General features: G+C 38.8%; 1 protein-coding gene across 1 annotated transcript in view; it reads right to left on the bottom strand.

Moving 5' to 3' along the window:
* Positions 1-10,477: 10,477 nt before the first annotated feature.
* dchs2 (dachsous cadherin-related 2) overlaps positions 10,478-23,253 on the bottom strand; it is a 37,793-nt gene continuing 25,017 nt past the window's right edge. The window contains exons 13-20 of the mRNA XM_004066020.4: positions 22,293-23,153; positions 22,087-22,200; positions 20,943-21,154; positions 20,705-20,856; positions 17,602-17,732; positions 17,251-17,537; positions 16,916-17,057; positions 10,478-13,564 (exon numbers count right to left, since the gene is read on the bottom strand). Coding sequence (XP_004066068.2) covers positions 10,974-13,564; positions 16,916-17,057; positions 17,251-17,537; positions 17,602-17,732; positions 20,705-20,856; positions 20,943-21,154; positions 22,087-22,200; positions 22,293-23,153 — 4,490 coding nt within the window. The 3' untranslated portion in view covers positions 10,478-10,973. The remainder of the gene's footprint in view (positions 13,565-16,915; positions 17,058-17,250; positions 17,538-17,601; positions 17,733-20,704; positions 20,857-20,942; positions 21,155-22,086; positions 22,201-22,292; positions 23,154-23,253) is intronic.

The following is a 23,253-nucleotide window of genomic DNA, read 5'->3' as shown; positions in this document are numbered from 1 at the left end:
AAAAACGTAACCCTTTAAACTTTTTGATCCTACCTAACCAAAAATGGATGAGCTCTTTTTAGACAGGAGGGGGAAAAGCTACCATTGGCACCTTGTCTGTGTGGTGTCAGATGCAGACATTTGAACCAGTGGCTGCAGCATATATCTTCCCCTTTCAGGCCAGCCCTAGCATTCTTTTCCCAGATGGTGCCTCCCCTGCTGTGGACTCTGCCCCAAAGAAGCCTGGCATCCCAGAGAAACCCATCCATCAAAGCAGAACCAGGCGCCTAACACTGGGCTCTGTAGGGAGCACCTGCCCTTGTGTTTTCACTTTGTGGTGAAACAATACCCCCCATAAGGCCTTCTCGCTCCACCGTTTCCCTGACAGGTTAAAGGTCACAAAGGGTGCGAGACAACTGAGGGTTTGCTCACAACCTAACTCTGTTTGCATGTCCTCAGACACTCGTTTAATGTGACGTTCACACTCTAGTGTGTGGTAAAGTCCATTAAGAGTAAAATTACAGACAGGTTAGAGGTTGGCATGTTATTCATTTGAGCAGAAGGTAACACAGACGAGAAAAAACACGGGAACATTTTAAATGTCAAAATAAAGTTTGTCGCGTATGAAGAAAAAACTCAACAAAAACAATGTTAGAAAAAAAAGTGAATATAAAAAAAGGATTTTTTTTACATCCTAAATTGGGGGAAAAAAGTTGAGAGATTATGGTTAGCGGTTAAAGAGAAAAATATTATTCAACTCTGTCAGGCAGATTTAGTCCAAGAGAATGATACGCCTTCCATTTTTTGTCCATCTGTTTTATATATTGTGCCCCCCCCAACCAAACAAACATCAATGATTGAACCCAAATGTGATGCTTGAGGGTCCTTTATACATCCAAAGCATGTTTGCCCTCCACCAACAAAGCTCCATTCCTCTCTCCCAACTGGTCTCGCTAAAGGGCTCCAGGCTTGCTTATGTGTGTGTGTGTGTGTGTGTGTGTGTTTGGTTATTTGTGTGTTTATGTGACTAAGTGTAAATGGAAACACTAAAGGTTGTTCCAGCTTTTTAGTTTTGCAGTTAAGGGCAATTCTACAAAATGGTCCACACTATTTGAAAAGACCTGTGACTACAGTAACAAATAATTTGCAGCATAGTGAAAGGAGGCTTTACACACTTTGTTGATTAAAGTTGTTTTAATGATTTATGTTTGAATGACTCTGACATGGAAAAGGTTGGCAGCCAGCACAAACACTGGGAAAAACTTTGTTAAAAGAAACAAAATCCTCTTAGAAACAAGACAAATATAATGCTCACGTACATCAAGGCCTTGTGAGATTATAAAGAAGTGCTATGTGAAATATTCCATGGCTATTTTCTACAGTTGCTATATTTGTTAAAATCTTGGTTTTTAATGAAAAGGTGAGCATGTGCTTCGCAAAATTATTTATTTCATGCGTTCTACCAGCCAAAAGCAGGCTTGCACTTCTCAAAATTTTCAGACATTAAAGAGCCATTGCGATGAAAATTGTATTTTGTTTTTGTTTAACATGTTTTTGTGGTATTTTTCTAGGACAAAGAAGCTGCAAAGTGCATTTTTAAGGATTTCTTTATTCAAATTATTATGAATAAGGAGCAGACAAAAAAAATGCTGTTTGAAAAAGGGCCTGGATGCTGGGTTGGCCACAACCTCCCTGCTCCAAGCTCTCAGCAACTGGGAGGGGAAGGGGGGGGTTTGCTCTATGCCAACAGTCCCGCCGACAATTTAGAGGCGCAATTCTAATGAACTAATATAGGTCTGCAGAAACTAAAAAATTTTTTTTTTTTTTAATTTTGGTAAAAACGGCCGAATCATGATCAAAAGACTACTGGGAACACCTTTAGAGTAGCTCAAAAGATGATCAAAGTGGGACTTTACTTAATTTTTTGGCCAGGAGTTCAAGTCAAATCTCAAGTTTCTTAAATAAAATGAGTAAGTGTTTTGCCACGAAATTTGACTTCTACCTGAAAACAGCCAGTGGGAGAACAATAATATGCTTTTACTTTTTCTCTGCGACCACAATTGAAACACCCTGACGACAAAATAGCAACCAGACATTGTTTGTTTAGATCCGACAGTGCTGTCCTACAGTTAAAAATAAAGATCAACAGATGAACGTTGTTCATAGGTCCCAGCGTCTTGTATCCCCGTGAGATTTAAGTTAAACTCCAGTCCATTCCTTTACCGCTCACAGCTCACATTTAAAGTCTTGTTCCCAGCTTTGCTAAGTGAACCCATATCATGTCTGTATTAATCTCCATCACTAGCAGGCCTGAGAGTGCACTCTGGCTTACATCGTCCCACACACTGTCAAACATCTGAAAGTATGGAAAGGATGTTCCATATGTTTCTGATAAAAGCAGAGGTAGGTTCTGGTCACATAGTGCGGTTTACTTGTTCTGTGATTCGTTGTTTATGTAAAATGCATTGTTATACCTTTGTTAAGATTAAAAATGTCTGCAGGAAATGGCTGCTTCATAAATAAATAGTAAGATGGGGCCATTATACTTGTAAATAATGACTGTTAGATTTTCTTTCTTCTTCTGTCAAATGTGGTCTCTTTTCTTTTGGGTAGGAGTCAGAAAAGAAAGTTTTGGATTGTTTCCAGACAGCAATTGGAGCATAAAGCATGCTCACACTGTGACATTGTTTGCATGAGGTTTCAACGTAACAGTTTAGATGAATTTACAGATTTGCAGATATAAATATTAAGATGTCGCACATAGGTTTGTTGACTCAAGTCAAAAGGGCATGGTAAGAAATGATGGTCTGTCTTCTTTAATATTACTTGTAAATCACCATCCTTTTGATAAAATTAAACAAATCAGTCTCGCAACCACAAAAGTGACACATTCTTTGTGGATAACAGATTCAGAAAACAAAAGTGAACTTATGATCATTGGAACAATTCAATTAAAGCTTATTTTCTGTGGAATTTAGTGAATAATCTTAATCTATTTAAACGCAGACTTTAATTAAAGTTTTTTAAACATATACTTCCTTTACTGTGATTTTTAAAAAACTGATGAATACACTGGATTCATTAAAAAAAGCTTATCAAGTTTGCAATATTTCTTGCTCACAAAAACAGATTTTGATTGAAGTCTGATTTAGTTTAATCCAATAAAACCCATATTGATAAAAACAATTGTTGCAACTTTAATGCAGCTGTTGCTAGTACTGTTAGCGCTGTAACTGATTTAGTTTTTAGCAAATTCCGAATTCATTCCCTACCCTTTTGGCTTCTCCCTACCTCAACATTTAGCCCTTCAAGCTGAGAGAGAATGAAAAATAGTGTCTTCAAATCCGGACATTACTACCACTCGATAAAATCATCAGTCTTACTTTTGCTTTTTCGTTCCAAGACTTTGTTTCAAAGTTAAACAGAAGTGTAGATGGAAAGTTGGAATAGTTCTCATGTAAGTTTTGTATCTCAGGTTATAGATGTAATAATCAGATGATTTTATTATTTGAGAAAAACATTGCTATAATTTGACCCATTTATTTTTTAAATCAAGTACAGAGACTCCACCTGCAGAGTTATAATACACTACGTTTTTTGCTCGCTCCAAGAAACTCATATTTTGGCGACAGCCTTCCCGTTTCAGTAACAAGAATGTTGATTCAGACCAGAAAGCGAGCTTATGTTACACTGTTTTAGAGAACCATCATCAAACTGATTTTAAGGTTCTTTCATAGGTTTACAGAACTCTCAAAGGTTCTGGTTCTGCCATTTAATTAAATATGCATGCATCCCAGTGACCCTAAAGTCATTTGAAAGAGGTATTTTCATTTTGCCCAAATTAGGAATTTATACCAAAAATAGGATCGTCTTTTTCTCATCATGATCCACATCTGTAGAAAAGCTTCTTTGATAATTAAAAGGGCACATTTCTTAGTTTTAATTCTGGTTTATTTAAAAAGACCTATGGGAGTACATTGGGAGTTGGGTCATCTAGACCCACTAGACAGTGCGCTGAAGCTTTTTTCTTCAATGACTTGTGATCTTCACTGGTGTCCATGGATTACATGGAATCTTTCCACCTTTATCCACCTTTGTCATGGTAGGGAGAACACGTCAAAGTAATGGTGGGGTCATAGGATAGCACAAGGGTTTAATATATACACGGTATATTATTATGACTTATACTTCAGCTAAAGTCAATTTGGTTTTTAAAGTACCCACTGTATACAGGCAAAGAAGGCTTCCAGGCTGTGTTAATAAATCATCAATTTATTGTAAGCAACTGGAAACATGTTTCAATGACTTATTCAGCTTTATCTGTGTCTTTGGAGATAACCTCAACACCATTCATCAGTGCTTTATCTCCAAAGTTTGCTCCCTGATCTCTGGGTGGGATTTTCTTTAGTGGGCCTAAAGAGGGCTTACATCTTGGAAAACAATTAGAAACAGCCTTGGCCTTGTAGCGAGTACTGCCTTTCTCTAAATACAGGCAGTCCTTGAGTTATGTTTCCCATTTGAGCCAATCCAAAGCATAATAGCTTCAATTAGTTTCAGGACAGTACAGAGTAAATTTAAACGGAATGTTTCATGGTGCCAGGTTAGAATTCTGTTCGGCTGGAAACGTCTTGACCAATCAAAGCGCCCCTCTATTCTGACATTTTAGAATTCTTAATTTGAGAAAGCTTTTTGAAGAACAGTTGAAACGTCTATATTAATACGGTATGAACCATATCCAATTCACTGCTTTAATACGTTCTACTTTGATGGAACCAACCTGGAGGAATGAGAATATACACAGACTTTTTCAGCTTTGTTCTTCCTGATATGTGCTTTTTGTAGTTGTTTTAGTTTAGCGTTTGCTTTAATATCTTCTAAATTGCCCTCGATTACTCTTCTCTGCACAACTTTCTGGTTTTGTCTTTACCTGCCTTTTATGCTGTTTTATTACAAGTTTTGTAACATATATAAAGTGTAAATATAACTATTATTGTTGGTGTGCTGCATTTCTAAGGTCAAGAGCTCAGTTTTAGCAATGGCAACACATTTTGTCCATGATGTGTTTTCGTGCTAAATTGCATTAGAAGTCAAACAGAACTTTGGGGTCCTGCAAGGTTCAGCATTTGTTTTCCTTGGAGGTAATTGTGACACTAAAACCATGATTATGTTTTTCAGGCAGTTTTGTGTGAATTCCTTTAGCCCTTGTGCTATCTTAGATGACCCCACCCTTCCATTGACGTGTTCTCCCTACCATGACAAAGGTGGATAAAGGTGGAAAGATTTCATGTAATCCATGGACACCAGTGAAGATCACAAATCATTGAAGAAAAAAGGTTCAGAGCACTGTCTAGTGGGTCTAGATGATTCAACTCCCAACATTAAAGTGCCTAGGATAGCACAAGGGTTACAAGAGATGAATCCAAGTATACATCATGTCCATTTACAGCAATTCAACAAACAATCTTAAAGTCCTTTATAATTATTGATCTTTTGACTGTGACAAAAAAAGACTTACTTGGCTGAATAAATAAATGTACACATATGCCCAAAAATGTTCTATATAAAGAAATGAATAGATACAAATACCTTTTGTAGTTTCTTTAAGTTGAAGGGGATGTACAACATATAAAGGAACTTTACAGAAATGTCATCTATTTCTTGCTGTGGAACAAACTTGAATCTTATGCTTTAACTTTAAACTGGATTTTATTTTTAAAACATAAATCTTACTTGTAATTTTTATTCAACTATATGACTAAACACAGACAATTCTAAAACAGAAATGTGGTATTTTTTTCCATTTCAATTTCAGTTTGCATTGTTTGCTAACATACATCATGGTGACATGCTTAAAACTTATATTGCAAGATACAAGCCAGACAGGCACAGTTCGGGACTTGTTGTTGATGTTCCAAACGTATTCTAGTTGTTCCACTGACAATGACAAATAAATATCTTGAATCTTGAATCTTGTTCAGGGTTGAGTTTGTATCTGGGTATGAAGCAGAGATAAGTACTGTACAACATCCAAGCAAAGATGGCAAACCAGCTGTATTTTATTTGGCTCCAGGTCTATTCCAATTGGCTCTCAGACTTAACTATCAGATGTTTTCTTCCTTTAGTACTGGAAAACCTGGGTCAGGAACTTTTAAAACCAAACTACATCTGACAAGAATTGATCTTGTAGATCTCATGCTTTAGTTTGAGTTTGAGGCTGTGATCTTTATTTATACATCCTGCGCACATTATTGAGTATATAAGATGACAGCATAGCACCCTATGTGAATGTACAAGACTGAGACGAATTAAGGCTAAAGGCATTATTTCTCTAAAAAGTGGTTAAATTGGGCTTATTTAAAAGAAAATTAGGGTTCAAAATACACAAATTTTTCACACCGTGTAAAACAGGAGGGAAAAGTCTTAAAGTTATTTTCTTTTTTACAGTAAAAGCAAAGAAACTTACAGATTTGACCTCACATCACTGTAGTTACTTTTGTAAAAATTATGTTTTCTGTCTTTCTTCTTTCTTAAACAACCAGAGTACTTTTTTTCGAGAACATCCTAATGGGAAAAGAATTGGCTGATTTTGGAACCAAAATGTTACTGATGTTAGGCAAGTTTTCTGTGATTCGTTTTGTCGTTTGTTATTTTTTAAAATTATTATCAACAACAACAACAACAACAACTACAACTACAGCTACAACTACAAAAACAACAAAAAAAAACAACAAGAACAACAACAACAACAACAACAACAACTATTTATTAGGCGCCTTTTTCGGAACGTAAGGTTGTCAAACAGGGATTAAAGAGCCATTTAAAAATAATAATAATAATAATAACAATAATAAAACAAACAAACAAACAAAAAAAAATAGAAAGTATTCATTTTGGAGAAAGCAAGATAGAGTTTTCTATCTTTAGCTAAATAGTTGTTCCTTCATTGGTACCATTAAGGAAAATCTTGTGTTACAGTTACATGTGTAAGAAAAGGAAGCACAAAAAGCTATCTCATCTCGTATTCGAAACCGTTTTTATGTATGCTTTTTGCCAATATTTCTTTCAGTCAGACAACTCATGCATTAAAATGATTTATTTTAAAATTCTTTTAGTTTTGGCATTCACATTCTTTAAGGCGTTCACATTCTTAAAGTTGGCATTCATGTCCTTTTTGTTTGGCATAAGGCTCCGTACAATTCAATGAGATAAGATTTCCATAAAACTTTTGGGTAATAACTACCCCTAACGGAGCTCACAGGTGGAAGCCGGGGAGGAGGGTGGGGCGACGAACGCAGCGCTTGCGGTAAAGAAAGAGAGTGAACAACTGCAAACCTGGACTTAAATAGGACGCTGAACAGGTGAGTTAACTGAACCGCCCTAGGGGAGAGTAACCAAGTAAAACACTGCTGAGTAATCTGCCTGAAAGGCGACCAAGGTCACTCATTTGTTGTTTCAACACTGATGTGTGAAATACCAATGAAGGAATTTTTTGGACAAAAAAAATGCACCCTGTCTTTATATTTTAATTTGATTCAAATGTAGTATAAATATAAAATATAAATGTTTAAAAATGTGTTTTTTTTAAAGAAAAAGATACAGAATAGCAGGTCCAATGTTTAATAGGCTGCGGATTCAAATGGATATGCTTCATAGACAACGATTAGAGCTCTTCTTATTGGGACAGAGAAACAGCCTTTTACTGTTTTTCTTTTTGAATCAATGTACCATTTAAGGGTCACTGTTGCAGGACCTATGTAGTTGAGTATGAAATGTTGAAGATTTTAGATACGAGTGCTTATTATGATGTAAAGCATGTTAAACATTTAATTTAAAAAAATGAATTTACACATTTGCAAGTTCTATGGGATCATACTAAAAATGTTGGCTTAACAGAGTAAATTCACTGGAATGACAGCAGGAATGAATTAATAAGCAGACTATATTTAAGATTCTTGAAGTTCTTTTTGATGAAAAGTCTGTTTGGTTAGTTCCCCTGATAGAACAAGAAATGTCTTCTGTCACTGTGGTTCTGATCCACAAACTGTAGAACTTATCAAAACCCCATACCAAACTGAGGCCATATCCTATCTATAAGTGACGTAATACAGAGCCTACTGGAATATATGCTTCAAGGTTGGGTTGTTTACTGTTCTTTTATGGAACCATCAGATATAGGACTCAGCTTTTTAGCTCCCCTGCCTCATGTTTTCCAGAAGGCAGCACATTTGGACTTACAGCAGACCAAGTGGAGCCATATTTAATCACTTTAAATTTCTTTTCTTTCCTTGGAAGGGTAAAAAGAAATCTTTGATGTTCAGAATACTGTTCTGGAAAACAAAAGGAGAAATCTACAAAGACTAAATCACATATGGAAAAATGCATTTACAGCTCATTATCCAGAAGTTAAGGATTGAGTCTTTCGATTTGATGGTAAAATCAAATTACTGTTTTATTTTTGTATTGAAATCTCTTAACACATGAGGGGTTAGGGATTTGGACTGAGGTACCCTCAAGCAGAATTGTTTGATCTCTAAAATGAAGGCAAAATCTTTGATTTGCTGCAGCACTTTGTGCCAGATTGGAGACGAAGTGATTGCATTACACTGAACAGACTGAGGAGGCAGCTCACCCACTCCTCCATCACAAAGACCCAAATCAAGCACTTTGACTAATGCCAGCACAGATGAAAGGGATGCCTGCAAACTCAGCTCCTTCATAACATATGAATTAAAAAGCAAAAACACCCGTTGCATAGTGAAATGTTGTCATTTGGTTGGGTTGAGCAAACACACCAGGTATTCTGAAATGCATGGCTTAAATGGGCAAACAACATGCTTTTAATCTCCCAGTGGTAATGAAAACAGCTTAGTGTTTTTAACAACATTGAAAAATCAACGTTTTACAAACTGTGTTAAGGATTAAAAAATTAATTCAGTAAAATTTAACCCTTGTGCTATCCTAGGCACTTTAACATTGGGGGTTGGGTCATCTAGACCCACTAGACAGTGCTCTGAACCTTTTTTCTTCAATGATTTGTGATCTTCACTGGTTTCCATGGATTACATGAAATCTTTCCACCTTTATCCACCTTTGTCATGGTAGGAATAACAGGTCAATGTAAGGGTGGGGTCATCTAAGATAGCACAAGGATTAAGGAAGCCTTAATCCTGTTTTTGGTGTTTTAACAATTGTTCTTGTGGCATTTTTCTCATGATGGAGGACATAGATAAAGAAAATTAAGCTTAAAATTGCATTTATGAGTATTTATTTATTCAAATTGTTTTAAATCAGGAGCAGATGAAAAAATGCAGTTTGAAAAAGGCTGTACTTGTGACAGAAGATACGCTGGGTGGGCAGCAAGCTCCCTGCTCCATTCTGATAAATCCACTTGCAGACAAATTCTTTGTCTGAGCAGGCATATGGCTATAAACTGTACGGCTGGATAGCTCCAATATTGCTCGCCATCTTTGTTGCACCGTTACTGCTAGATTGGGGGTTTGAGGGGCTGTAAGCTAGCAGAAAACAAGTAAACAGACAGCTCCCAGCAGCAGGGGGGGGGGGGGGGGTCAGGTTGCTCCGCATCAGCAACTTCACTCACAATACATAGATGAATTACTGTCCTTCTGCAGAAACTATGTCCTCAAAACAACAGTTTTTAAAAAAGATTTTTGGTTAAAAACTGCATAATCATAATCAAAAGAGGACCACTGGGAACGCTTTTGCAATAAATTAAAAGATAAGTGGGGTAACTTCAAAACTGGGCTACATGGCCTGACCAAAAAACAGTAAAAAAGCACACATTGACATTGAACAATAACATCTTCACCTAACCCTTGTGCCCATCTTCACCTAACCCTTGTGCCATCTTAGATGACCCCACCCTTACATTGACTTGTTCTCCCTACCATGAAAAAGGTGGATAAAGGTGGAAAGATTTCATGTAATCCATGGACACCAGTGAAGATCACAAATCATTGAATAAAAAAGGTTTAGCGCACTGTTTAGTGGGTCTAGATGACCCAACTCCCAATGGTAAAGTGCCTAGGATAGCACAAGGGTTAAACATTCTTGTTCGTTTTCCAATTTGTACTCCTGTTCTTTTTTCTCCTTCTTCTCGCAGCTGTGGACGGGCAAAAACCCTCCCCAATAATTCCACTTCCATTGTGGCTTTATTTGCAATATTTTTAGTTTTTTGTGCGCACTAGCATTTCTTTCTATTTGTAGTATTTATTTTATTTACAACATTATTTATTTTTATTTGCAGAGTTTCTTTTTATGTGCAATGTCTTTTTTTGTCAGCACAGTTACTTTTTTGCTGCAATGGTGGGTCTCACCACCGTACTTTTAACTAAAAAACGTTTTTTAACAAAAATTTGCAGCTTGAATCTCAAACTGTTTTGTAAATGAGCGACTGAAAAAGTACTCTCCCCCATCCCCCTCAGTTCCAATTAAATGCCTTATAGGCAGATTTAATTGGCAATAAATATGGATAACAGGAAAGCTAGAAGGGTATTTATTCAAAACATAACTTATTTATTACAATTCCAGCAAGACTGCCTTGACTTGAGATCAACATTGCTGTTCTTTTGTGACTTCATTAAACTAACAATATAAAGAAATGTCCTTTTTAGAATCAAGCGCAATAACAAAGTGTTTCATTTTCAGTACAAAGAAATGTGTTTAAAAAAACTGCATTCTGCAGCTAACTAAAACATTTGTTTCCTCAAAAGTTATATTGTAGAACAATAATGCAGGTGGACTTCAGGTTTATTTCGAAACTGCTTTAGATTTTATGTAAAGAAGTTATTTAATTGGTTAATAAATTCCAGTATTACAGTCTTGTAATTTGTCATTTTCAAAATACAATTAATTTATGAGTTTGAATCCACACAAAAAGGAAAAACAAAGTACGAGCAGTTTGATGAATATAGAAACAAGCATGTTTTAAAATGTAACCAAACCATTAAAAAATTATTAAATAATAAAGTTTTTCGTCAAACATGAATTTCGGACTCTAAAAGGCTGACAGTGTGAGGCCCTGAGTCGACTCTGATGCCCCCTACCCCAGAGTCTGAGACAACTGGAGAGGTGTTGGGGGTCCTTACAGTAAGGGAGGACAATGACGGTGAGAAAGTTGGTGTCATGGCTGACGGAGTAAGTCCTGTGTTTCTGCCCAAAGGCGAATAAGCATATTTGGGGAAAGAGGACTTCCTGCTCAGGCTCGGGACTCGCACTGGCTTACGTGGGGGAACAGTTCGAATGCCAGGCTGAGCTACTCCTGTTATTAGAGGAGGTGGATACATGAGGCAGATGGACTCTGCTGCCACGTCCTCGCGCCCCCCTTGAAGCTCCTCATCGGGAAGCATGCCTATATCTGTGAAAACTGAGGCCAGGTTTCGGAAGCATGGTTCCCAGTCCAGTAGATGGTCCCAGTAGTAGCTGCCCTGCAGCTGCTCTTCAAGGCACACAAGTGAAGACAACGAATCTGCAGAAGCTGAGGCTTGAGAAAAAGGGGCATACCCTTTTGTCCCCATGTTTTCTTCTAAGTCTTTCACCTTAAGGATTACAGGAAGTAGTCCCTCACCTCCTCCTTCCTCCTTAAAATGGTAGAGGCTTTCCGTGCTTGGCATGGCCATACCCAAACATTTATTAATGGCTAAAATATGTTCTGGCCCAACATCAATGGAGTGGCTGGAAACGTTATCTGCCAGTGGGGAAGTCTTTTGAATCCCAGTGGCCTGTGTGGCAGCCTCATCTGTTTTACGGCAAGGGAACTCATTGATCCACTTGATTTCCTGGTCCTCTGCTGTCTCTCCCTCTGCTGATCCACGGCCACTCGAGTCTGACTGACAGTAAGCATCCCTCTTCGAGACTAGGGTGTTAGGCTGAGTCACATCCTGCAGGGATATAACGCTTTGTGTTTGGCTGTCTGATTCACTGATTGAACCATGGCTGAGCTGTGCATCCAAACCATCCACCTTTCGATTGTTGGCTTCTTTAACTTTGTACCTGACAGTCAAGCAGACAAAGATGGAGAGCACAAGGAAGAACATGGCAAGTGGGATACTCAAAGTGAGCACATGTGCATGGAGGGGCATGCCGTAGAGGTCCTCTGCTGAGCTGGAGATATTGACATACACTAGGCAGGTTGCAGTCTTAGAGCCTGGTCTGGGGCTACCTGCAGAGACCACCAGCTCAACCCCATCCTCACCGCCATGGCCTCCTCTTCTACGATAAACTGGACCGGACACATAGATAGCACCAATCGTTTTGTTGATTGAGAAAAAAGGTGAAGAGTTAACAAGTGAATACTCCACCAGCCCATCCACACCTCCATCTTGGTCCACTGCCATCACAAAACCCACAATTTCTCCAGTTTTTATGTGTTCTGGCAGGAGGAAGTGGTATTTATTTTGGGCAAAGACAGGACTGAACTCATCCACTCCTTTGATGAGCACCTGCACTCTAGTTGTGGCTGTTTTGTCGCCTTTGTCTCTGGCCTCCACTACAAAGCAGTACACACTCTCTCGTTCATAATCAAAAGTCTGTCTGGTGTGGATGTCGCCGGTAAGTGGATCAATGGCAAAGGCTTCCTTCTTCTCAGGGTTGCCCCCGCTATAGTCCATGAAGCAAGGAGAAACAATAGAGTATGTGAGCTGGCCGTAGGAACCCAAGTCATTGTCAACAGCAAGGACAGAACATGTGTGAGTAAATGCTGGAAGGTTTTCCAGAACCGAACAGTTAACCGCAGGGAACATGAAGTATGGAGTATTGTCATTTTCATCTGACACTGTGATAAAAACAACTGCAAAAGACACTTTATGGTTTTCAGCCGCTTCACCGGCATCAGATGCTCTGATAGTTAAAGTGTATTTTGGGTCTTGTTCATAGTCAAGTGAGTGGTTGATCAGCAAAAGGCCAGTGTGAGGGTCAAGGTTTAGGTGACCCTTATTGTTTCCAGCAATGATGTCGTACCGCACCAGGCCGTTGATTCCCAGGTCAGGGTCCTGAGCACTAACCTGCAGCAGACTGGTACCTATCTGGCTGTTTTCGCTCACCTGTGCGTGGTACTCTGTGCTGGAAAAGATTGGGGCATTGTCATTGCAGTCTGTCACCGTTACTCGGACGACCGCCGAGCTGTTCAGCGGAGGTATCCCTCGATCAGAAACACTCACTGTTAGCTCGTAGCTCTCTGTTGTTTCACGGTCCAAGGGGTTACACAGGACGAGCCTTCCAACATTTTTCATCTGATTTTCAACTGCGGCCATGTTCACCTCCAAACAAAACCGTGTCTCTTCATTTCCCCCAGTGATAGCGTAGTCCAAATGTGTATTGTCCTGACTCCAGTCTTTGTCCTCTGCAGACAAAGTGAGGAGGGTGGTGTCCGTGGATGTGTCTTCTGGCAGAGTGAGTGTGTAGACGTCCTGGGGAAAGAGTGGTTCATGGTCATTGGAGTCCAGGATCAGCACATCAATGGAAGCCACAGTGGAGCGAACAGGATCCCCGCCATCTCGCGCCTCAACCAGAAGATGGATCGGATTGGTATTTGTAATGGCCTTTAAGGGCTTGCTTGTAAAAACAGAACCTGAAAAATAAAATATTCAGAGTTAATGAAATGTCTGGTAACATGTTTTCTTACCAGGTACACATATAATTATTCTTTTGTACAAAAAGATTCAGTTTATTTTTTCTAACTTGTTTGGCTAGTACTAAATTCTTAAACAAACAGAAACAACAAACAACAAATATTACATGAATTAAAATAAATCTTATGTCTAACAACTATTGAGAGATGCAGAGTGTCCCATTCATCTACCTTTAACATACATTTTCAAAGATTGTACCTGCTATATTATTTTCTGTGCCTTCATAAGCTGCCAGTTCGTGTGGCGATTAAAACCCGATAATCTGATAACGATCAGATGACATCACTTCCTGGGCTTTAAACTCTTTGTTTTCAGATCTGGGACTTTCACATCAAAATTAACAAATGTGGAAACTTCCTGTGGTGACGGTTACAGGCAGCAGCAGAGCAAAAGAGTAAAATAGTTTCACTTTCTCTCGCACCGTCTCTGATCTACATGGCAAGCTTTTGGTCAGCACATGATGTTACACTTGTGTTAAAAAAGGTAATAAAAGGATCAGTTGAGCTTTAACTAGAGTGTAGACATGATGGATTGGAGGTGTGGCTCATTAAACTTCATTCAGATGATGTAGGTCTATGTACTTCATCTTAACTTCTTAACTTAATTAACAGCTTTTATGACTGTAACTCAAGGTTCTGCTGCTGTGACATGTTTACAGTAAAAAGATTTTCACAAAATGTTTTTAGACTACGTCATCAGGACAATCTAGGCAAACAAAAGTACCGGTAGGTTCATGGTCATGCTGGGGAATTTTAAATGGAGTGATGTGTCAATCTAGAAAGACTCAGTTAAAGGTACAAAACTAGCAACAAGTACTTTTGATTATAAACTGGAATGAATCCTGTCATCGAAGAGTAAACAAATTACAAACAGCAAAGAAGAGAAGGTACAGTTAAATGGGACATTAAAGCTTAATTTAAAAATTTGAATTGGGTATTATAAATCTCATTTGTGTATTTGAGTCCCCTTTGAAACAAACATGGAAAGACTACTGTTCATGTAGTTTATTATTGATGATGATGTATAATATCTTCTTTTGTCCATTCCAACAACAACAAAAAAAGAATTAATAGTAATACATCGTGATGCTGAACTGTGAGGACATCAGTTCTTTTTTAAATGAAGTGTTTTGGATGACATACAGGTCAGAAGCAGAGCTGCAGTCTCATACAAACAAGTTTTCTTTTCTATTATAATCTAACAAAAAAAGTCAAGATTTGCATATGATCTGTATACTTTATATATTATAATCTAACAAAAAAAAATCAAAATTTGCATATGATCTGTATACTTTATAATGTATATTTAGGTCAGCATTTCCTTGAAAACTCATACTTTGGTGCATATTTAAACTAAAGTATGGTCCCAAATGCTATTTTTACTTTCAAACACTATTGCAAAATACAAAAAACAGAATAAGATTGGGTTGTGTTGGGGTTTTCTATAGTAAAAATAACAATGCGTAGATAGAGATCAGTAAAATATCAATTAGTTAAGGTAAATTTATTTAATCTATTTAGACATAATTATGATTTTACAGTACCCTAGAACAAATACACATTCTATTTAATTTACTGTAAACAACTAAAGTGACTAATTCAAATTCAAGATTTAAATACTATATTTTCCTAATCCTACAGATAAATATAAAGTACCCAGGAGTAATGTAGAAATTTCTGTGCTTGTTAGATCTCACAGTGTATCATCATGTTCTGTGTAATACTTCCTGAATGGACTCCATGTGTGGACTGTAGTAGGAGCAATTTACTTGTTGGATGACATCAAAGACTTTGACAGTCCCGTTACTTATTCCACTTCACAGCCACTTAAGCTGGTGGAAATGATGACCACATGCGTTTCAGCACAGAGAAGGAGAGGAGACCACTTCACAGAAAATCAAATATTACCTTTTTGGATTTCAGACAAAAGTTTTTTTTTTTTTCCGAAAGCATTCATGTAATTTCCAGTAATAGAGGGTGCAGACAATTTTCTCTTTAATATTGAATTTGAAGCTCGGAGATGATAGGAGACAATTTTGAGTGAATATGACGTGTTGAGTAGAGCTGGTTTAGTTTCAGCTCAGCAGGAGTTATCTTCTTTTCAAGCTTTTGGGCTTTATAGTGTGGGGTAAGACTGAGGCCACGGCTCCTCTGAAGCTCTTTTTCAGTCACTTCTGAAATCTTCTTATTTCACAACTCATGATTAAAACGTGATTAAAACCCCCACTAATTTCACAAAACCTAAAATATACAACAGAAAAAAATTACCAAGTACTCAGGTGCTGAAAGCTTTTCATAAAAAATGTTTCTGTGCCCTCTCATTTCACTTTTTTTTGTAAATTTCTTTTTATTATTTTTAAACACATGAACAAAGTTTGAAGCATTGAAACATTATATATTGAACGAAAAACAAAAGAAAAGAAAAACTCAATATAAGGAGGTATGTAGAGTTTTTCAGGTTGAATTTTTTTCCTTTCCAGGATTCTGAACACAAAGTTCACTACATGTCATAACCTTTTTTTGTTTTGTACATATACCATTTTTCCCAGTCCTTCAGAAATTGTTCTTCCTTTATTTTTAGTTTGTATGTAAGTTTCTCATTTTTTTGGATTTCTTCCACAATATACATCCATTGGTTGTGTGTTGGTCCTTCAGCCTTCTGCCAGTTCTTAGTTATGGCTTTCTTTGCTGCCACAAGAAGAGCTTTTACTAGATTTTGGTCAGTTTTATGTACAGTTCCCTTTAAGTAACCCAGATACATCACAAGACATGTTTGGGGTATTTTATACCTGAGTGTTTCACATACAGCTGAGTGGATGATGTCCCAGAAGAGCTTTATTTTCTCTCATTCCTAAAAAATATGTGTTTGATTTGAATCCCTATCCATGCAAATTGCTTTGTTTTAATTAGTTTGCCCTTTCTCACCATTTTTGTGACTGCATAGTGGTTTGGTGAAATTTCCACATATCGTCCCACATCTCCTCTGAGATTTTTCCTCTCAAATCCTTTTCCCATTTTGCTTTGACATATAGAGTTGACCCCACTTTTGATTTGAAACAGATAAAACCTTGGGTACATTTTTACTGTAGGCCTGTTTAAATGTCTTAATTATTGGGTGTATTTTGTGCTCCTCTGTTTTGATTTGCTTTTCATAGTAGTCTCCCAAATTTTGTCTAAACTAAAAATGCAAAATAATATCACTTTTGTGCCATATGCACATATGCTCTACGATTACCAACTTTCTTTCATCAGGTCTGGAACAACTTTGTAAACCATCAAACAGTTCAGTACCTGTGTCTGGTTGTATGTAAAAGCCTTGCAAGGGGGATGATAGAAGTCTATAGGTGATCTTTCCGTTGAGTCCAGAATCTCGGTCGGTGGCTGACACTGTCAGAACTAAGGTTTCTGCTGAGGCCAGTTCTGACATTTCCACCTTTAAAAAACACATCAAGAGTCAATTTAAAAAAATACCAGCTCATTCTAGTAGACCTTTAAGGGTCAGGCTAATGAAGCCTGAAGTGTTAAGATCTACGATACTGTTATTAACTTAAAATTAAAATTTCAACAAACAGAAATTGTATAGCTTCAACTCTATTGGTACGTGTTAATCCGTATGTTATTTATACCTTGTAGGAAACTTGTGTGAAGACTGGAGCATTGTCATTCACATCAAGCACTTGAACTTTGACCTCTCCAGAGGTGTGGTGGATGGAGTCAGAGGCCCACACTTTCAGAGTGTACTCTTTCTGTGCCTCATGGTCCAGAGCTTGGGTCAGGGTGATGAGCCCTGTGTAACGGTCGATGGTAAAGGGAGCGCTGCTGCTGCTATTCTCTGAGAAGCTGTAGGTTATAGCCGAATTCAGGTCAACGTCGTTCGCAGCCACCTGTGTGACTATGCTTCCTGCAGGTAGATCTACGGAGAGAGTTAGTGTGTTACTTCAGGCGCTTTGTGTACACAAGCTTCACAAGAGACTCACTCTCAGCTATGACTGCAGGATCCATGGCTGGGATGACGGGGCTGTTGTCATTGACATCCACCACTTGGACCCTAACAGTGGCAGTGCTGCTGAGTGGAGGAGTCCCTTTGTCTGATGCCTGCAGAACCAGCCTGTAATGCACACATAAAAAAAATGCAAATCCAAATCTTTGCACATTTTTTTTCTTATGTTACCTAAAAAAGTGAAGCGATATTATTTAACATTAGCTAGTAGTCATATGGCTGCACTGTGGCAGAGTGGACCCCAAAATGAATTCAGCGGGTTTGGAAAATGGATGGATAAAAAAATCCATCCATCCACCTTCTTAACCTACTGTATGCCTTTTGGGGTCACGAGTTTGGCGAAGGCGGGGTACACCCTGGAAAGTTTGCCGGTTTGTCGCAGGGCCACATAATCACTCCATGCACACGTGCACACTTTAGAGTAACCAATTAACCCAAGGAGCATGTTTTTGGCCTGTGGGAGGAAGCTAGACTGGCCGGAGACAACATGCAAACTCCACACAGATAGGTCCCAGCCAGGATCTGAACCAGAGCTTCCTTGGGTGAGGCAAGACCACTTTGCCATTGTGCAGCCCTGCATAGGACATACAGCATGTGCATATTTAGTTTGGGTAGGTCATAATTATTATTTTTTTAACTGTAGAGTTTACTTCTTTAGGCAGTTTGCTTTGTTTGGCAGTTTACGGCAGCTTGGTCCACACCTGAACAAGAACAAGAAAACTCTGCTCCATCTGAGAGCAAGGGTCTAAATGTGCTCACACGTGAACCTCGGTTAACTTCAGCGTAAATGCAGAAGGACTATCCCAACAACCAAAGAGCAGCAGCTAACTGGCGTAGGATAGAAAAACAAGCCCAAATGTAAACATGAATTGGAGCAAGACTCTAAAATATTGAAAGACTTCTCATCCCAGTGTGATGAAGAAGAGGTAAAAGAGCCTTTGCTTATAGTCAGAGGACTAGCAAAATAACTGTGTTGTCTCCTTTGTGCTTTTTCTATTCTGGTATGAGCTTGTTTTGAACAATAGTGTCTGTTTAGCCCTTGTGCTATCCTAGATGACCCCACCCTTACATTGACGTGTTCTCCCTACCATGACAAAGGTGGATAAAGGTGGAAAGATTTCATGTAATCCATGGACACCAGTGAAGATCACAAATCATTGAAGAAAAGGTTCAGAGCACTGTCTAGTGGGTCTAGATGACCCAACTCCCAATGTTAAAGTGCCTAGGATAGCACAAGGGTTACGAGTGTAGAGTCAAAAAAAGAAAGGTAAACAAATATGAACTGAATTCACTGGATTTTGTTGGTCTGAAAGCAGCCAGAAAACATTAACTTCAATTTTTAATTTATTTTATCAATTTATCTTTTATCCCAATTCTTCTGGGGGAAGTTTTTTTAATCAGCGACACATCCACCCAACTGACACCTTGTAGCAAAATTTTAATTTTCGCTTTTCCTGTTCTATTTGGTCAATTTTGTATTACAACATAAGGAAAGAGAATATTGTAACAGTTTATATGGTAACTTCTTTGGGTTAGTTCCCCAGACTTAAACACAAGACAAAAATGTGTTCTGGACCTTGCTGACCACAGCTCATTTCTCAAGATGGCTGACATAAATCCCTTGTGCAGTCTGGGGCTAAAAGAGGACCAGAAAAGGAAATCTGTCTCACATGTCTGCACTGTGCCACGGCTCACTGAACCTCAAAGGAACTGAGGCACTCATCAGCTGAACGGCCTTCACAGAAGAAATGTAGCCACCCAAAACTAAATGTAAATTATTCCACGCCTGTGCATCTGCAGCATCTGCTGAACATTAGAGGGATCAGTGCAGATTAATGCCAGCCGCTCATCAGGATCAATACATTCATCTCATTCACGGGTGAAGGGGATTTCAAGTCAGCATCCCAAACTGTTACTTGTTGTGGTGAGGCCCAGCCGGTCTCTAGGGAGTACGACTACTGCTTAACCTTTTATGTTATCTATTCAGACGTATCTGTGAGTTGGAAACAGATTTATGTAGAAAGTGGCCCTCTACTGACCCATTAGCAAGAATAATGTGGCGAAACATGGTTTACACTAAATGTTGGCCCTGGAACAAAGATGCTTTGTGGCTTTCTACCATAAAACACACATTTCTTTCATGCATTTCTGCTAGAATTTGACCAAGCCCCCACATTCCAGGAAATTCCACATTGTTGCAGTTTCACCAAAAGACCACTAGAGGCAGGCCACTAAAGGGAGCTTTTCTTCAGTGACTCCCATACTAAAATGTCTAACTATACACCTAAAACAAACATGTTTTGGTGTCCGAAGCATCTCTAAAGTTTGCTGCTTTAGTTATTATTTATGATCATTCTGATGCTACGTACACACCGGGCATGCAACCTTGGTGTTTAGTCCATGGTGTTCACACTGGACAAGCAAGGAGGGGCTTCTTCTTCCTTTTCTTTTCGTACTGTTTACTAGCTCATGTCTGCCACCTACAGTAGGAAGAGATTTAATGGTGCGAAATGTGGAAGCAATGCAAATCTTGTTAATCATGCTCCAGGCGTTTTTTTCACAGCTCTTTTCCAATATATCAAAGACTTGGGGTCATATAATTCCAGCTGGGCACAAACTACAATAATTAATTTCTCCTCTATGATAAATTTTCAAATTATTGGTACCTCTGTAAATTGAAAGGGATGCTACCTACCGGTCACTACTAAATTCGAGTCCATGATTGGTCAAAGTTGGACCTGATTTTTACTTTCAATGGCTGCCTGTTTTGTATGTAGAGCCCCAAAATAGTAGTAAAAACTTGCATAGTTACACAGGAACGCTGAGTTTTGTGCGCGTTTTGCACACAGAAGGCAGTATGAACGTAGGTTGAGAGGGTTGATTTTTTAAACAAGCTAATCCTAGAGCTCAAACTTGCACATAGACTGTGTTATGGTCTTTTGATTGCCCAGTAGGTTGATCAAAGGGTGACATTCCATTCCCACTTAAGGTTTCATTTTCACTGAACAGAGATTAAAAACCTGACCTGATCTCCATGCAAATAATCTAAATAAATCTCATTGCATGTAAAACAGGCTTACTTGTAAGAAGAGGTGATCTCCCGATCTAGAGCAACGTTAGTAGCAAGGATGCCTCCCAGAGAGTCCAAAATAAAAGCGCCATTATTGTTCCCGGACAGGATGGAGTATTCGATCTGTCCATTCACACCGCTGTCTGCGTCTGATGCAAACACCTGTTCAGAAGTGAGGAAAACAAACCACAGACTCACAATGACAGGTCCATTTTTAAAAGTCAAATGCTCTTTTCAATATAGTTTACCTGCATGATATAGGTGTTGAGCACTTGGCCCTCCCAAACAGAGGTTTTATAGCTGCTGTGTTCAAACTGTGGTGCGTTGTCATTGATGTCCAGCAGTGTGATGGAGACCCTGCAGTAAGCCGTCTGCAGTCCACTGTCACCCAGAACCACCAGCTGCATGTGAGGGTCCACCTCAAAGTCCAAGTAGTTGTCTTTCTGAACACGGATGTCCCCTGAAGCGGAAATAAACATTTCCGATGAGTTTTTTTTTTTTTTTTTTTTTTTTGCAATCCATGATACTAGTTGCTTTTCTTCATCTTTTTATATTTTATTTTTTAGGGCAGAAATAATTATTCCCAGCAAGGCTTAGGGAGGGTGTCTCCCTGAAACACACATCACTTTTTTATTTTCTCAATGAAGAGTTTTTACTATCTGATCACTCTATGGTTCAGTCAGGTTCACAGTCAAACCAGCAATAAATGCAGATAAAGTCAAGGCTAGAATACAAACATCTAAAACCCCAGCCAGCATCACCCAAGGTAAACCACTGCTGTATTAGGTTTTTGTGTCACCAAAAACAATTTTAAAGCCCAGAACTTGATCAAAAAAAATGCTTCAGGTGTTTAAAACAACATTCAAAAAACTAAACTAGGGAAAAGAGCCTTCTGATTTGTGAAGGAGAATAATCACTAACCTCAACATCAAGGCAGCATATTTAATCGCAATCCCAATTTTACATCACATTTATATCTATACAGACATGGATTACTGCCTTTGTTTTTAAGTTTAGACTATCTTTATTTGTTGTGTTTTGCTGCACTTTATTAAGTCTATTATTTTCTCTGAAATATGTTTTTTAAGTGTTATGCATTTCTGAGGTGTTATGGCATATGTAGTTAATTTTAGGCATACCATATATATCGGCGGTTTCAGCTCTAGATAACTGTTGAAGGAGGAAATATTCCAGGTGTTTGAGATAAATCTGAATGAATCCATAAATGAATAAAGTGGTTTTTCCAGAGAATATCATAGGAAATTAAGAGGATTAAAGGTAGAAGATGATACTGTAGAAAAAGATTTAGTGTACATGATGGGATATTGCAAAAAAATTATAAAAAAAAATGCTGAGAATGAACAGCCAGAATTTCTTTTGCCATGTTTTCACCTGTGTGACGGTTGATGGAGAAAATGTGATTCTCATTGCCGCTGAATATGGAATATGTGATCCTCTGGGAATTGATTGTTTGGTCCCTGGCCTCCACTTTTGCAATCCAAGTCCCTTTAGAAGATGAAAAGTTAAAAAAAAATCACCACAGTTGTAGTTTCTTGAATACTAGTCAAAAGTAAAGCCACAGGAGAATAAAATTATACCTGCTCTGCTGTTCTCCTTCACAGAAACGTTGTACACCATGTTTGTGAACTGGAGTCCCTCGTGCTCTCCTTTCAGATGGATCAGAACCAGGCAGTTGGAGGTCAGAGCAGGATTTCCTCTGTCTGAAACCACAACCTGCAGCCTCCTCCCTGAGAATCCTGCTCTAACTCTCCTCCTCAGAGAGATCTCTCCAGACTCACTGTTGATGTCAAACAGATTCTCCTCATCGTACAGCCTGAACTCCACTGTCCCATTCTCCCCCTCATCTCCATCAGTCGCAGTCACTGTGGTCAGTATCTGATTTGGTGGCGTCCTTGTGGACACCCATGCATCGAAGGGGTTCTGATCACAGATGGGGATGTTATCATTGACGTCCTCGACCTGTATGCTGACGGACACCACAGAGCTCAGCGGCCCCTGAGAGCAGCTGTCAGAGGCCACCACTCTGAGCGTGTACTGAGCCCTGCTCTCTCTGTCCAGAGACTTGGTAGTTCGGATCACTCCGGTGAAGGCGTCGATGGAAAAGGCGCCCTGGTTGCCGTCCTCTGTCAGGGAGTAGGTCACATCCCCGTTGGGGCCTTCGTCTGGGTCAAAGGCGCTGACACGCAGGACCTCGCTTCCAGCTGAGAGGCCCTCCACGACAGAGGCACGGTAGCTCCTAAAGCTGAAGGAGGGGGAATTGTCGTTCTGGTCCAGCAGCACCAGCTCAAGCTGGGTAGTGGAGCTCAGTGGGATTGGACCAGAGTCCAGGGCCTTTATTGTGAGAGTATAATTTTCTGTTTCCTCCCGATCAAGAACCCGAGTGCTGCTAATGGCACCGGTCTGACTGTTAACAGTGAACAAACCCTCGTAGTCCTCACCTACAGATGTTGAATAAGGAAAAAAAAGAATACTTTTATTTATTTTCATAATAAATTGTATCCCAAAATATTATAAAAACTGTTAAACAAACACAACTCT

Source organism: Oryzias latipes, chromosome 1 (genome assembly GCF_002234675.1).
Source record: "Oryzias latipes chromosome 1, ASM223467v1".
Taxonomy (NCBI): domain Eukaryota; kingdom Metazoa; phylum Chordata; class Actinopteri; order Beloniformes; family Adrianichthyidae; genus Oryzias; species Oryzias latipes.
Note: the sequence above shows the minus strand (reverse complement) of the source record. Positions and strands in the feature narration are given on the sequence as shown.